Source organism: Onychostruthus taczanowskii, unplaced genomic scaffold, assembly GCF_017590055.1.
Source record: "Onychostruthus taczanowskii isolate IOZ18803 unplaced genomic scaffold, ASM1759005v1 scaffold58, whole genome shotgun sequence".
Lineage (NCBI taxonomy): Eukaryota > Metazoa > Chordata > Aves > Passeriformes > Passeridae > Onychostruthus > Onychostruthus taczanowskii.
In genome coordinates, this window is record NW_024503457.1 from 7,233,115 (window position 1) to 7,250,554 (window position 17,440).

General features: G+C 37.0%; 1 protein-coding gene across 1 annotated transcript; it reads right to left on the minus strand.

The window, feature by feature from the left end:
* Positions 1–752: 752 nt before the first annotated feature.
* Positions 753–16,230, minus strand: IL18R1 (interleukin 18 receptor 1). Its single transcript, XM_041418164.1, has 10 exons — positions 16,152–16,230; positions 14,876–15,116; positions 9,584–9,761; positions 8,523–8,676; positions 8,004–8,066; positions 5,656–5,812; positions 5,342–5,475; positions 4,406–4,567; positions 2,626–2,784; positions 753–1,120 (listed from the first exon to the last, which is right to left on the minus strand). The coding sequence occupies exons 1-10, from the start codon at positions 16,198–16,200 to the stop codon at positions 753–755; spliced, it is 1,665 nt and encodes a 554-aa protein (XP_041274098.1). The 5' UTR covers positions 16,201–16,230.
* Between the last annotated feature and the right edge of the window lie 1,210 nt (positions 16,231–17,440).

The following is a 17,440-nucleotide window of genomic DNA, read 5'->3' on the forward strand; positions in this document are numbered from 1 at the left end:
TTCCAGTGTGGCATCAGCATACATTAGCAAAATACTGTTATTTCTATCCCAACCCTCTCTTCTCCTTGTCCAAATGAGCATTTGCAATCTTCTCAGTGAAATAGGATGTAAACAGTCTTTACCATTCCTTCAAATAATTCCCAGTTTTGGACCATGTGCAATTCAGTAGTAAATACTGTTAAACTATCCGAAACTGCCCTATTTCTAACCTCCCTTTTCTCTATTGGTTTGGGTTTTTTTATGATTGATGTTGCCCAAAGCCTGCATGCCAAGTTCTTAAAGGCAGAAGCTATTTAGGTCTACTTACAATCCTTAGAAAATACCAAAATACAAAACAAAGGGCATCTTAATAATAAGAGATTGCAAGTACTGATTTATTTGTTGTAGGGCCTAAAAAGTATATGCAAGTAAAAGTAGTATCATTCTACATCATTGAAAATCATGAAATAAAAAGGTTTTTCATTGTGCTTCATGCCATATGGTAAGTTCTAAACAGAATGAAACTTCTGCTTCTTGTACAGATTGCTGAGGAAACTTTCTCTGGGATGGGATTTATCAGTTGGGGTTAACATCATCCTGGCCACTGCAGTGACTTCTGCATTCTTATCAGATCTCAGAGCTGGCCTCTTAATCAGCTATTTCCCAAAATATTAGTTTATTTAGTTCTATTAGTTAGCAAAATACACAGATTTCTGCTGCATCTTCGGTCTCCAGATTTGTTATACGACTGCGTTAAAGTCATAGCCCTCAGTTCAGGGTTGAGCAGATTCTGAGCCTAATTCAAGGTTACTATAGCGCCCTTTGGTCTTTGTCTTGATAGGCTTTGCTGGCATCAGGTACCGAAGGTTCTTCCAAAATCTGGAATTCACGGGAAGAGATTTATCTTTTTTCCATTTCACCACCCTTTTTGATGGTAAAAGTGACACTGATTCTGGCAAAAAATTGTAGTCACTTATAGGCATATATTCAATTAATATGATCTTAGTTTTTCTTTCAACTAGGGCTTTATGCAGTCCACTCTCAAGTTCATATATGGCTCTGTCAGAAACATAGTTCTGGCTCAGTATAATGATTAATCTTCTGCTTTTATCAATGAATGAATGGATATCATCAACAAGTGCTGCAAATTAGAGATAAATTTATTGTTATATTAAATTGAAAGGATAGGGACCAAATCAAATTATCTTTTAAATTCACATATGTACCAAAAATGTGGACATTTTTATGTTAAAAAGTGACAGAGTGTAAGCATCCTGTCCTTATGAAGAGATCTCCATCTACCCTAGACTGCTGTCTGGCAGTAGTCACATGGACAGAAGGCAACAGCAAAATTAACTTTCCCCCAACAAGACATCTCTTTGCTCTTTCCTAATAGATACCATTGGAGTGATTCCACAGAAAGGCACAAACAGCAACTTCTCTCAAAGTATTTTGTAACCCTGGGGTTACACCTTCCTTTATGACACCAAACACCCAAATCTATTTCCAGTAATCCAGGCTGAGAAGACCAGCATGTGATGACAAAAGGAGTTCCAACTATGTTTCAGATTGATGACTTTTGGTATGAAAAGTGATGAATGAAAGTGAATGATGATACCTTTTAAATATCAAATTGAATTTTCATTAACAGCTTCCAGTGCTTGTTTTAACACCATGGGACAAAGTCTACATAAAAAGAGATCTAGAAAACATGACTTGTAGAGAAAGGCAAAGCAAACTGCAGAACTAACCTAACGAAAAGTGCAGGTAAAAGGAGGCTGACAAGTGTATTACAACACCAAAGGCTCCCATACAAAGAAGAAAATATTCTATTTTACATGTTCACAATGGATCAGACCAGAGAAAATGAAATAAGCTAAAACTATTGAAAGAATCAGACTGCACACTTCAGTAAACAATTTTTTAATACTTAAAGAATGAGAATAGGTAAGAAGAAAGGGCTTAGAAGAGCTGTGGCTCCTCTCAGGATAGAAAAATTTGTCAGGAATGGATATAAAGAGACAAGATCCCGCTTAATGAAGCAGGCTAACTGATCCTATTGTTCTGTGGTTTGAACAATGAAATTCTATTTCTCATCTGGATCTTTGGACTAAAAGGAAACTCATAGTACCTTTTATCCAAGCACTCATTTCATTCAGAAAATGTTTTGTTATGACACTCGCTTCATTCAGAAAATAGTTTCAACCATCACACTGAAAATACAGCCAACATACAATTACCTAAGAATAACTAGTACCAGAGTCATCAGCTGCTCTGTGCAATAAATGTGAGTTCATTCATTGGCCCTCAGCAAAAACAGAGCAAAAGCACTGTTACTGGGAAATATGTGATATCTTCTGTGTCCTCACCTTAACCTTCTTGATGCTTGCTCTTTGATCTTTTCATCTTGATTCTTTGCAATTAGTGATTTATGTGTGCATGTGTAAGTGTATATGAATTCATAAATATAACTATAAAACATGTAGAATGTTTGCAACCAAACTTTGCATGCACACAGTCCACATTAAATGAAAAATATAACCTTTCAATGCACAACACATGACAGAATTCCTTCTAATTAGAGACTTCTACCTGTGTGTGAAAATGATGAACCTATGTAATGACAAGAATATTCAATACACTTACCTCCTCCAGGGAATACATCCCTTTCAAATATACATAACTTGTACCCAAAGTTTTCTTCTAATATCATGGGCAATACCTTCAAAGCAAATTCTCTCTCTTCTTCAGTAGGAGAAACACAGTCTTTCAGGTAAGACACAAATGCATCATATTCTTTTTCATCTGAAAATAAATCAACAATTTATTGTTATCTACCATTAGAAATCCAGTATCTGATTCATCATTCTGGTTTTCAAACTTAGTGTCTCAATGGTACAACATCTAGAAGCTCCTGATCTTTCTCCTGAACGCTCTGAAGGGTCTTCAAACACTCCTCATCAGATTGAAAAAATGTCCTGAAGAAATTTAAGGATTGAAAATTAAGGTTGATACAAAAGATCCTGATTGCATTTGGAGAATACTTGAAAATATTTCCTTTCTACATTAAAGTGCTTTTTAAATAAAATCAGATTAATTTAACCAATTAATGTCACATCTGTGAAAATCAAGATATGAAGTGAAGCAATAAAAGTGTCTGTAAACTGAAAAAATTGCTATTTAAGTGATGTTGCAGTCATACAATAAATGTTCAACATTTATTGTATACTGTGTCGAAGAGTATCAAGTGGAATGGGAACTGGCAAAAGAGAGAATAAACCAGTTAATTATTTTTGTTATGAGCGTATGCCATGTCTGGTCTTGGTTGGGGCACTAATTTACAGACAGAAAATCAAAGACCAATCCAGAGGCCAGGTCCACCACACTGCCACAGAGCAACTATCAGGACTGATACACCAGCACGCGTGGCTTTGCTTCTTAAACTGCACTTCTTTGCTTCCCTTTCTGAATGCTTTACTGGATGTAGTTCATAAGGGAGAGCACAAAGTAAACACCGTGAAACCCCACACCTTCAAGAGCTCTAGGAATAGGAAATCCATTGCCTTGTATCCAACAGGCAGCTCCTTCAGGGCAGCATAGTCCAGGTTCTCAGAGATCCCTGAATGAGTGTAAGCCACTCTGGTAGCTAATATCAACAAGTAAATAATAACACTGGCTGGCATAAATGACATCCAACCATTATCCAAAAATCTCCAACCATTGCAGTTTATTCAAGTTATATTCAAGCTGATTTAGAGGCCAAGAAAGGTCAAGAAGATCAGACCCGTATATACAGCAAGTTTTGTCACCACTATTTTCAGAAAAATTTTTCCTAAAATTGAGTAATTGTCAGGTTTGCTTGCTGTGAAGGTCAGAGAGCTGCTGCCTGGTAAGATACTGGCAATGTGCACTGCTGCTCTCCTTAAGTGCATGTAGTGACAAACCTATAAGCATGCAATGGCCTCTAAAGTCAAAGAAATATTTTAAGTTTCACCTCACTGAAGGGCATCAGTGAGGTGAAAATGAATTTGTGTCAGTCTGCCCATCTGAAAACTCCAGAGTGTTCACCCTGTTAATGGATAGACAAATGAAAACCTCTCCACCCCTATCAGCTTTTGTGAGGAAGAATATGGCAGAACAGAGCTCATCTGAACAGCATCCAACCACATCCCTTCCACTGCCTGCTCCCGAGGCAGCTTCTTCACTGTGTTTATCTGCTCTCATTGCCACACATGTACCACAAACACACTTTAGCACCTGACCACCAAGTTCTCTTTCATATATTCTTTCTTGCTTCTCACACTACTCCTGGATTTAAGGTTTTTTTTTTTTTTATCTTCCTCAAAGCTTATTTCTTCATAGAACCTGTCAGAAAATATTTTTCATCAATATGCTTATTTCAGTGTCAGCATTAGCAAAGTCATACCTCCAGCAGTATCATCTCTCCTGCAAATATTTCTGTAAAATAGAACAAGGTCCACCCTAAACATCACAAACACAAATACCACAGCTACAGCAACAAATGGAAATAGCAGAGCAAGGACCATTCCAGTGGTAAATATGTGCACTGGCAAGTCTTGAATCTTCCCTGTAAAAGAGAAACACAGTACTAACAAAGAGAATTATATAACAAGATTATTGTATCAAATACTGATGACACCTAAAAATCACCTCAAAAAAATCACAATGTTGATGGGAATCCTTTCCTGCTAATTCTTCAAGCACATATGCATGCCACACTAAGATAAACTAGAAAACATGTTTTACTGCAAAAACAGGAGAAACAATATTGGACACAATCACATACAGTTCATTTGTGTGTGTGCAGGGTCTGTGAGATCAAGACTGACATTACAGATCCTCACAGATGTACAGCATCCCAAAATGATGGTCACTCACTTTGGTGAAGTTTCCTTCAGGTTTTTTGTTATTTCCTATTATCTACCTTTCACTCCTCTCTCAGTCCCATCCATAAGTCCTTAATGTCCTATTTAATATCTTTGGCCAAGACACTTTTGCTTTTTTCTCTAGTCTCTTTCAGACCTTTCTTCATTACTATTATTATCATTATTATCATTATTAATATTTGAGAGTTTTAGTTCCAAATACAAATTTTTAACACTTAAATCTTTCTGAAGTTTTTGCGAAGGCATTCTCAAGACATGCTCATTGTAGTAGGTATTTCTTTTGCTTTGCACTGCTCCTGTCCCTGTCTGAGAGCAGGAGGAATCACCCAGGGTTATTAGGTCCAGCACTAGGTGTGTGAGGGCCTTCACAAGCAGGCAGTATTTGGAGCAGAGTTTCAAAATGCCCTCAGGATTGAGAAGGCTGATTAACAAATTATTTCTAGATTATGCCATACCTTTCTTCAGTTTTACTATTTTTATCTGTGTGCTTTCATCAGCTTGCAACATGCAGGTGAAATTATGATGCATGTCCTCATCTCTTACTTTTTTAATCCGTAGTAGCCTTGTGATATAGAACTTGTTTCCCAGCCTGCAACAAGGAATGGTGTTAGCAACACTATCTGTACAGAAACCTACAACCACCTGAGAGGCAGATTTTGAGGAAAAGTTTCTAGAGAAAACCCTCAGACTGTGGTTTTTACTGAATTTGCAGTCCCACAAAGTGTAGGACGTTGTCACATATAAAATACAACATTTTCAGGAAACCTACTGTAGTGTTTTGAGTTCTTCTTCACATATTGAAGGCTCATTCTCAGGGATACCTGTGCATTGTTCTGGAAAGGTTTGGTTAATTAACCAGTAGAGGCTGGCATCTTCTCGCATATAATAACCCAAGGAACCTGTGCAATTGAGTATCTCTTCTTTACCTGCAAAGATTAAAAAAAAGAAAAAAGAAAAAAAAACATAACATGGGAAGATTTAGTGAGTAGTATTCATGTACTTCTTTACTTCAGTGCAGTAAAGTGTCAGCTTTCCAGGAAACATATCCTATAAGCTGTGCTCCTTTCTAAATTTTGTAGCCCCTGCTCAATGTTTTATAGTTGTTACACCTGCACTGGTAGTAGCCTCAGCAATCATGCACTGCTGCAGAGTGACAGTCATCCATTGCTTTCTTTGAGATAAATCATCAAAGCCAGGTGTGTTTAAATAGACCTGAGAATTTCACTCTTTAGAGACCTAAAGGGAATTGGACTTGATGATCTTTGTGAGTCCCTTCTACCTGAGATATTCCATGATTTCATAAACCAGACTGTGTGCTGCAGGCTGAGAAGAGGAAAACCTATCACCAGTGCTTCAGGGCCAGGTAAAAGTAAGTAACTGGTAAGGGGAATTACAGCCAACTAATTGTAATAGGGAAACTATATATGATTACTCAACAAAACCAAAGCCCCTGTTGAACCTGCACAGAAGCAATTCTTATCTCAGTATCACAAATGGAAATTCCTGAATACATGAACAAGTCATTTACTCAGTCAGCTACTTGTCTCATTTCAAAGCACTGAGTGTAACTGACAGGAACCACCTCATAAAGTTTCAACAGTTTTAAGAAATTGCAAAACTGAGTGGAAAAAATAAGGGCAGAAGACTGCAGCTCTGGAATGTGAGATTTTTTAATACTGTCAAGGGAAGCTTGATCTGAAGCTAGCTGCAACCACAGTTTCTAGGCCATTGCAACATCATTTCTAGGGAACACATCCAGAATGCTCTTTATTAAGTCAGGAAAAATGCATGTTATTTCTTCTTCAGACCATCATGCACAAATACTTTCCAGTAAGCAAGGCCTACCCAGCAATTCTCCAAGAGCACACAAAGCTTCTCAAGACTTATCAGGTACTTCTAGAACCTTCAAAGCAAGAGCCAGCTGAAAAACTGGCCATCATAGATTCAGACCTTAGAAATCCAAATTACAGTTGCACAGACCTAACCTAGTATCATTGGCTTGCAACTCTAGCATTTCCACCTCACACAACAGCTATTTGGAGGCAAATATAATAGTGCACCATCCTAAACAATGATAGGTTTTAAAGATCATAGACCTGGCTCATCCTAAATTCTCTTCACTCTCCACCATGCCATCTGTCTCATCACTCAGCAGGTAGTTCAATAACCTTATCAAATGACCTTATCAAGGGTGGAAGACAGATCATAAGCATTTGATGCCAAACCCTGCTAACTTCTAAGGGCTGGGACAAGCACAGCAACGAGGAGGAAGTGTGTAGGAAGGGCATTCTTGGGAGGCTGGAAGGCATGAGGCATCATAGCACTGGGGTACTACCAGTGGGAAAAGGATTTACCAAGCAGTATTGGTAGGAAGGAAGGAAAATTAGCATCTAAGGTCCTAGATGAGTAAATGAGATACAGGTATGGGCCACAGAGGAAGTAAGACTTTGAAAGGAAGGATCAGGTAATGAGGAGAGGAGAGGAGAGGAGAGGAGAGGAGAGGAGAGGAGAGGAGAGGAGAAAGACTGGTAAATTTCTGTTCTCAAAAATTAATTACAGCCTCAATCACAAAATCCTGGATCCTGTCCAAGACTGTGTGAAGCCTGCAGATCATTTCATCTAACGTACTTCTAGCTAGAGGCACAGGTAAGATTTCTTGACAATTCAGATGTACATGCACATATTGCCAGGACTGCCACACCTCACACTCCTCATTCCCCTGAAGAATAACATTCTCAGCCACATCAGGTATCAGTGGGATTGCTCATTACTGCTGTGCACTGAGTAAACCATACGTCTTTTGCACATTGCTTCATGGGGTTTGCTATCTACAGAAGAAAGCCATGGAGAGATGTTTTATCACCACCACCTTCTCTTGCAAGCTGTAGCAGCAACCTCAGCATCTGCATCTGTGAAAGGGTACATTTAGTGTACTTGTGTATCAATCATGGAATACACCAGGCAGAACATTACCAGATGTGAGGTTAGATCACATACAGGATGATGCACTGACAATTATTTTGATTACACTTATCCAGACCATCAACCACAAAGAAATCAGAACAAAAGTATGTAGGTAGAGTAGCTACATCAAAGATTTTTTTATTAATTTCATACCTATTTCTGTTTCAAATTTTTCATGAGTTCCGAGTATCTCCAAAGTGAAAGCCTCCGGTGCATCTAAAACAGAAGAATTGTTATTGAAGTGATACTTCACTTATGTTCTTCCACAGAAAAAGTTACATAATTGCTCTACATATAAAATTAATCACAAACATTCAATTTAATTCACAGAGCAATATCTGGGTTCTGGCTCACATACATATATATACAGAGTACAATTTGCAGTAGTTGGAAAGGCTCTTGTGCAAAATTCTTAGTAAGTTTGTATGACTTATTTAGAGCAGCTAGTTGGAAAAAAAAAAAACTGCAGGGAAAACATACTAAATACATTTTCCAAAATTGGTAATATTTCATCCTAACTTTTACTTTTTTACTTCTCAAATTATTCTGAAGTAGTTCAGATTACCAGAATTTTCCCCTGATATATATTTATTAAATGAGAACTGCAATTTAAAATCTCCTTAGTAAAGTGAACCAAAAAGTATGTTTCAAAATTTTAGAAAGCTTTCTTACCTTCTTCTACTACAAGTTTAATTGTATTTGTGCTGTGGTATATTGTTCCTTCATGACTGATTAAAATTTTACAGGTATATATCCCAGAGTTCTGTACTGTTAAGGCTCTAAAATTTAGTTCCCTCTCTGTTTCATGTTCATAATTCTTACAGTCCTGCATCAATAAAACCAGAAAATACTAGTCTGTGGCAAACATGCATTCAAAATATTAAAGAAATTAAGATTTTGTTTTTAAAACAGTGTCACCATCACCTTTTCACTATCTCAATGACATGTGTCTGACCAAAAGTGGTGCAGGCCCAATTTTCATTCATGGTCACTTAAATGCAACATTTGAACATTTAACCCATTAGAAGATGAGAACACTGCAACTGAGGAAAACATAACAAACTGTGGCCCTATGCATCAATGGTCCCATCCTCCCAGGCCCCGAAAGACAAGAGGACAGGGCTGTAGCTCGTTCTTTCCAGGCTACTCCAGATGCCTGTACTAAGTCAGTCAAAATCCCTTCCTGAATCTGATTGACCTTGGAATGATCAGGGTCTGTTGCTCCAACCAGGAGACCTGGGAGGAATAAGGAGCACACCCCAAAGAGATGATTTGCCAAAAATGAACAGAACTGGATCTGTTACACACTTAAAAACTGTTCAGAGACAGCAAAACTGAGAAGTTTGCAATTACTTTGCAAGTACATGCCAACTGTAAAATAAAAAATCTTGGCATCTCATTTAGCATCGGTACAATATCTGTATCAGCAAAGTAGCAGCTGGCTAAACCAGCTGCTGCCAAAATCAGCAAACAGACATGCACATCAGATCTTTTATCCTCCCAAACTACTAGTTTAATGACTTCTGAAACAGGTATTTTTTAACAATTTGGAAAGCAGACAAAAGCTTTGTTTTGTGTATCTGTCTAAAGATTTTCCCCCTAATCCCATGAAAAATTAAAGCTTTACAATGTTTCTAGATGCTTCTAAAAATTTGTTTGCAATTAATATTTCCTGCAATTAGATGTTTTGTTTCTACAGCCAATGATTTGAGGGACACTGTTTCAGTAATTACCTTATACCATGTTATGCTGTCATTTTCATAGACAGACAAATCGCTGCATTTCAGTGAATGACCAGTTCCAGCACTTTTAATTTCTGTAGTTAAATGATTTTCATTGAAACAGCTGCTTTTATTTCTTTCAAGTACATTCAGTGTCCACTTTTGAATTGTGGCATTTTGTTTCCCATTGCTAAGAAAAAAAAATATAACAAAATCAGTTTTAGGAGCTTTCTAAAATAATGCAGCTTGGTGAGTTACAAAACAAAAATAAATTCTCACATACATCTGTTAGGTAAAAAGTACATCTACAGTGACCCAATTACTTTTATTTCCCTTTATCACTTTCCCTCTCCCAAGTAAGTGTTATTTCCTTCAACCAAACAGGTTACCTAAACTAGATGCACTATCACAAAACATTTGACAATACAATTATGTCTATGGAACATGACAATATATGCTACATCTACCTGAACAAGGATGCAACCATCAGTGACACCATCCATAGTTACATGAGAGCATCAAAGAATTTTGGACCTTGAATCAGCTAAGATTTTGCAGGTTTAATTTCCTATGTGTTGCTAAGATTAAAAGCCATGACAGAAAAATATATTTGTAAAATTATAAATAAGATAGGTCATTGTTATTTAGATATCTACTAGATTCTATCCATATACTCCTTGAAAGAATCAGATCATAGCTGGAATTTCACTGTTTGATATATCCAAATACATGACTACCAAGGGAAAGGAACCTGAAAAGCTTTTATTTGGCAAAATTAGAGCTTAAGAGAAAGCCATATGCCACTGTCAGTTAGTGGGTGAGATTCTGTCAGTTAATGGGTGAGATTTTGCAATTAGTGCATAGAGCTCTCATTTGTTTTCTGAACAAGCAGGGCCTGACAAAGGAAAAGCAGCAATCACAGAGAACTTCCCTCCAATGTCAGTCATGTCTTCATAAATATGTTTGAATCTTTCTGCCTCCAAGAAAAGAAAAATAAATTTCTTCCAGAACTGCAACTAGTCAAGAATTGTTTCAATGAGAAAGTCCAAGAGGACAAAGGACTTGGAATGCAGAAGCATCCCAGGTGAGTATATCAGCTTAAACACCATTCTTGACATGTCTTTTGAGTTTACAAGATTCAGAAGAGCTATTAGGACATCATTTTTATATTGAATTTAACCAAGTATTGGGTTGTTTCTTTTCTGCTTTTTAAATTCCCCAAACAAATATATTTATGTATTCTCCTCACCCTCTTTGCATCACAGCCCTTTTTCAAGCTACACAGGTTCTCTACACACTTGAGATGTTCTTTACTCCTAATTGTAATTGACTTTTTAAACCAAAACATAGTGGTTTTGGTAAATCAGCTAACTATGCTGTCACAAACAGGAAAAGCCTTGCCAAAACTTTTCCAGTAGAGAAAAGCTCACACGGCTATTCACAGTGCTTCTCACCTATTCTTCAACATCTTATTTACACATTTAAATCCGAGCTACTAATCACACTCAGCAGTGGCACCACAGTCAGAAATCTCCCTGTTACAGTGCAGTTTATACAACTTATTTTACATATTTTTGTTTAGGACAAGATCACCTGTGACCCAGAAAGGCCTCTCCCTCCCTGACAGTAAAGGTACCCAAGATAATGTTTATGTCTACACCTACCTAGGTGTAACCATAAACATTAATTCCAATTAATTCCACTGAGTCCATGTATTTCTTTAGACACCACTCTACTAATCTGAATACTGTCAGAGAATTAATTACAGATCTAGCCATGAAATGCAAATGATTTTACTCTCTAGATTCGGCAGATGAAAGAAAAGGGTCCATAAAGCCACGTTACTGTTACTCCACAGAGCACTGTTACTCCACAGAGGCTTTCTTTGGTGATCCTATCATCTGGGGAAACCACCCAAAGTGGATCAAGATATTCTACCCGATGAGCCAAAATCTGGCAAGAGAATGTCCCTGGAAGGTATTAAAACCATACCAGTGCAAACAAAGATGAATTTTTTCATACATAATTTCTAGTTTTCTGCCATATAGCATGGTTTTCAACACACACACAAAACCATTTAGTTGCATTTTTAAACTCCTAGTGTCGGAATTGTTATACATTTTTATCCTGGTTTTCACTTGTTGTGAGTCCTCAGTGTTATTTTGTCAGGAACAAAACTGTTTCTGGTTTAACAGCTTTTCAATCTCCCCCCCAACAAACCCACCAAGACGGAACAACAAAATCTAGCTTGACTCAGATGATACAGGGAAGTGAAAGCCCTTAGAGAACATAAACCAAACTTACTGGATACATAGCCAATTCCAAGTAATCTCTAAGCTATTTTACTACAAGAAGCCAGTGTTGTTTTGATATTGCAATCTTCTGCAGAAACTGTCACTCTGCTTTCCAAATTGCAGTATTAGCTCTACATGTATGTTCCCACGGCTTTCAGTTGTTCTAAACATATTGAAAAATTGAGCAATATTTGGATTTTAAAATTTATAATGTGTTTATCATCGTTCTCTGTAGCTTTTTGGTTTTTTCAGTAACCTCTAAGTTCTCTCAGTTTCAAAGTTACCAAAATAGAGCAATCTGATGACCTGCTTTTTTATATTCTGTTTTTCTCTTTGACAACCACAGGATACAGGCTGTAAAAAAAACCCATAGAAATTACAAATCTTCCCAAAGACCTGTGACACAGTTTTTGCTGCTTACCACACTTACTCTAAGTACAATTTTTATTTTCAAGAATGATCCTGAAGATGGACACATTCAGGCCTATAGGTGATGTCCATTGATTCCTGAGTTTGTATCCTAAGTCTAGTGTACTAACAAAGACACGTAAGCATGTCAACACACAGATATGCACACTTCAGCTATCTATGTATGTCTCAGCAGGACACATAAAACTTCTGATTCCTCTTTAAGCAAAAATAAGTGGTTAAAACATCATAAAAACATTGTTACATTACTTTCGCCTCTTTATTCTTGCATATTGTCAGTTGTAACATATCAGAAAAAAAAAATCCTACATTTAATTAGTCTGCAAAATCTGTCAACGTGTTGTCTGCTTTTCTTGAAAATCTGCAGTATATGTAATTGTCACATTGTTTCCTGAACCTGCCTAAACAGTTATAAGTATTCTGAAAATTATTTCCCATGTACCTTACAAACACCTAACTCTAAATTAAATAGTTGAAAATTGAAAATATAAATAAAAATATACTTAGCATCTCTTCTTTCACAAGTAAAACTTTTAACATACTGCAAATACTCTGAAATTAAAGTAATTCCACTCAGTCATTCTTATTAAATCTTAAATAAGTTCAGTAGCCCACAACAGCCCACAATTTTTTGCTACAGAAACTACTAAAAGTCCTCTGTTTCTGCAGAAAACAGTTTTTGCAATAATCTTCTGTATTTACTGAAATGTAACTCATTTAATATGCCTGCCAATAGTGAGAACCATCATATAAACTAAGCCCAAGATCCCATCAAAATCCCATTAAAAAATCCCCTTATGCCAATTGTTCCAGCAGTGAGACCTGTGAAGAACTCCCACAGGAGGATTGCCAGATTCTGTCATCATTCTCATCCTAACAGAAAGAAATTTAAAAATTAAAAAAAAAAAAAAAAAAAAAGGAAAAAAAAAAAAAAAAGGTGTTTGTTTCAACTTTTTTTCTGAGTTTCTCTCTCAAGCAAATGATAAAGTCAAAAAATTTCATAAAGGATTCTGACACTTTTGTGTTTTCCAACAATTACTCATTTTAACAAACTTCTTTCTAACAGTTTTACTTCAATTCTTTTCTTATCATCTTCGTCTTCTGTACGTAAGGCTGTTTCCTTCAGTTTTGCTGTTTACACTTTTTCATAGTAATTTTGTAGAATTCTTGTGATTTACTGTGGATTTACTGTCATTACCCAAGTCCTTAAAGTGATCAGAGAACCACAATGACCGTGAATTGAGGCTGGGGTTATCACAGCTCTCTTTTCTTCTCTTTGGCCCTTTAATGAGTATTTAGGGCTCATTATGGCAGTCTCCTTCAGAAACCTGGCAATTCAGCTATGACCTCCACCTACCTTTCCCCGTGCCAAAATTAGTCAGTCTGCACTTTGTGATACTAATTAGGTGGCATTGGAGTGAGTTTTTACATTTAATAGCTTTTTTGTGAAGTGACCATACAGAAAACGGATCGGCACAACAAACTAGACAAACTACCACATTCTTCTTCCCCAAGGAAAACCCTCTTGAATTTAACACAGATGAATAAAATTTTTCTCAATATTTACCCCACAATTAAAAATACATTGCATTTCATATACTATGAGTCAGTATTTTTAAAATAATATCAGTAATGAGATAACAGTAATGATACATGGAAGAATTAAAAAAAAATGTTTTCAGCTTCCAAGTTGACTTGGAAGTTAACAATTGAACTCTACCTTAGAACTGTAAAATATCAAACTTGAGTCCGCAATATTTCTGGAAAAACATGGAGAGCATTTTTCAGTACCACAGACCCATACCTTTATAAAGCTGGCTAGAACCTTAAAAATACTACTTGGAGAACAGCACAAATCATTAGATGCAAGGTGATCTGCTTCAAATTAATCATTGCTTCAACTGTAAGTGCTGAATTATGTTTTTAGTGCAAGTTAGTCATAAGAACTCCGTGCACCAAACCTTGGATTTAGTCCCTTTCAAGGTGTTCCAATGAAGAACGCCACCAAATAATGGAGGGCCATCCTTATTTCTCCTTTTTACCCATGGTGTTCTACAGCAGTAAAAAATCAAATCCAATTATTTCATTCGTTCTTTGAATGGCTCCATGCAGGCAAAGGTTTGCGCAGAAAGCAGAGTTCAGCTATGTTATGTTTAATCTTTACTACACACTTAGGTGACTTGGCAAGCCTCATAGCATGAGATCCACTCAACACAGCAAGCAAGAACAAGTCTGGGGAAGAAGACAAGCAAATGCTTCCTTTTTCTTGTCAGTGGACAGAAGGGTTGCCTGACACTCACTTTTCTTAGGTAATTAATCACAAGCCAGCAAAAATGCTACCTGCCTTATCAAAAGGTTTACAGAACATTTAAAAGGCTGAAACTACTTATAGATATTTGTAAATATCACAGGTCTACTTTGATAGTTGTGAAATGAAGTGGGAAATAACTCTGCAGTTAATGCAGTTCCCTAAGCCACTTTTATGTGGATGCCACTAGCCATAGAAAACAAAACAAAGAAATTATCTTCATCATAGACATATGTGCAGGCAAGACATTTACCCACTGTGTTGTGTACCCACCTGTGAATGACAGAGTAATTCCCAGAGTCACTGAGTTCAGCTGGCCAAAATTCTAGAAGATTCATTTGTGAAACAATTCTGCGTGTTTCCTTTATCACTTGCTGCTTTCCAGCACTTTCTTTGTACCAGTTTATTGTATATGCTTCTGCCTGAAAATGTTCTTGCCTTGACTCAAGGTAACAAAGGAAAAAATATTCCCCTTCTAAAACATCAATGGAGGCACGAATGGGACACAGCTTCCCTTCAGAGAATGGGGGAAAAAAGATATATTAAGAAGCCATTATTTTATTATTTCAGAAAATTGCATTAGCCTGACTTTAAAGTGATTTGCTATGCTGATGGCATGTTATTAAAAAAATTTCTTTCAGCAAAATTGTTTGGCAGCATTTGTGTATTTATTCCCGCAATATTTACTAAAAAAATCAGCCTTTTCCAAGCCTTTATTCTATCTTACCAAAGCAACACCAGAAGAAAAAGAGGACTGAAAATAGAAGGACATTTCCCTATCTCTGTGATTCTTTCACGAGTTCCACAGTGTCAGAATCTCATTGGCTCAAAGGGCAGAATCTGGCCTCCCTCTACAGTAAAGCAGCTGTCAGAAATGGAATAGGAAAGGAGAAATTCTTCACATATGGTTTGACTTAACAAATATGTTTGAGATAAAAGCACAGATCCTATAAATTAACATATGCATTTCCTTATCTTCTTAATTAAAACTGAATCATTATGTAGATATATTTCTGAAAAACTTCAGATATCTTTGGAAAACTGCCTTGCAATGGGATTATGTGTGCAAAATTTAGTCTTCAAGTCTGCCTTTCCAAAAAGTTTCCCAAATTTACTTTTGCATAGAGAAGTTAGTATACGGAAAAGGAACCATGATTGAGATTAAGAGTCAAAAATAAAATCAGCCTTCATTCTCTCTTTCTCCTGAGGTTCTCAGAGATTATTGTTGTTTAGCAACTATTGTGACCACACTTCTGAATGGCACAAAAAGAAGCAGACTCTTTCTCTTTTTTGCCATATCTCTTCATACAGTCATGGCCATATACATCATCAGGTTTCTCCAGGTAGCATCCTTGCTTTTTCATTTCATAATTTTGGTGTTTAGGACCAAATTTCTCAAGTCTGGAGCTGGGATGTAACTGCCAAAACTTTAAGGTTTTGTTCTTGGCTGCAAAAAACAAAACTTGTCCTACTCCAAAACTTGTCCAACTGTCAAGAAGCCGGCACATATTTTGAATGTTCCATTATTGAATTGAAGACTTTTACTTACCAGTAGCAGATTCCATGATCAATATTACAAAAAAAATCATCAGAGTCATTTTCTTGAGTTACTTCTCTCTTCTTCTCCAAAAAAATGCAATTGAATTGCTCCTGCTTGTTCTGAAAGCTTACAAAAAAAAAAAAATTCACAGTTCACCACAAGTCCGGTGAAACAGATTTCTTTGAGCATGTGAGCAGAGTAACTACTGCCTGCTGCTGAAATGGGAAGATTTCCAAACGGGAAGCTACATATTTTTATCATAACAGCTATTTTCATACATCAGGTAGTGTATCTAGATTTTTCTTCGCAATTTCATTTAAATTCAGAAAACACTGCAGGATTTCCTTGTTCTATTTTCTTATTTAATGAATGTATTTTGCAGTATTACAAGAGCCTCAAATCCTGAGCCAGCAGATACCTACCACAGGACAGGACAGTGCTTTTTTTTTCCACAACGAGAATAAACTTTGCAAGACTGAACCTTGTAGAAACAGCCAGTGGAAACTTCCCTACCTTCAATGAGAGCAGAACAATGTTGTAGATTGGATATGATGATGGCTAACTTTGAATCTGTTGGAAAGCAATGGGACACGTAATTTCTTTCACAATTTGTTCTTTAGGGGCAATGAGCTCCAGCTGAGAGTGCTAACATTTCCACTGTGGGGGAGGACAAGAAGCAGCCTATATTCAGTTGCTTCATGTGCAGTCAACTGATTTCAAAGGCAAGTGGAAAACACCACTAAGACTGGCTTGGAACCTCTTCTGAGGTTCCTCAGAACAACAGGTTAACTGACAACCAAAGACAGAGCTACTCCTGAGACTCAGCCTCTGTTTTGCTTACAAAACAGACAGGTGAGATACAGTCAGTTCAGTTCAACGCCTGAATCCAAAACAGATATCCTTGCTTAGTGTGACCCAGACACTGGTGGACAGATGAGACAAACACACACAAGATGTATTTCAGAGATCTGAGAGATCTGCCAGAAAAAGTCTCAATAGCAATCCATTTATTTTTTATTGGGTAAACCTGATGCAATTTGAGAGAACACAAACTTTAAGAGACTGCCATAAGATTTAGAGTCAGTCAGAAAGTTCCTGTGATCTGAAGAGTCTGGAGGCAGGAGGCTACTGCATTTCCAGCAGTATTGCAGGACACCAAACTGGGTAGCTGCCTTCCCTCTCTTACCTTTCTCCTCTGTTCTTTACAAGTGTGCCATCATACCTTAAAGCACTGCAAGGAGATGAAGGAAGTATTTCACATCCCTTTTTAAGATGGTCTTGTAGGCAGATCCAGATTT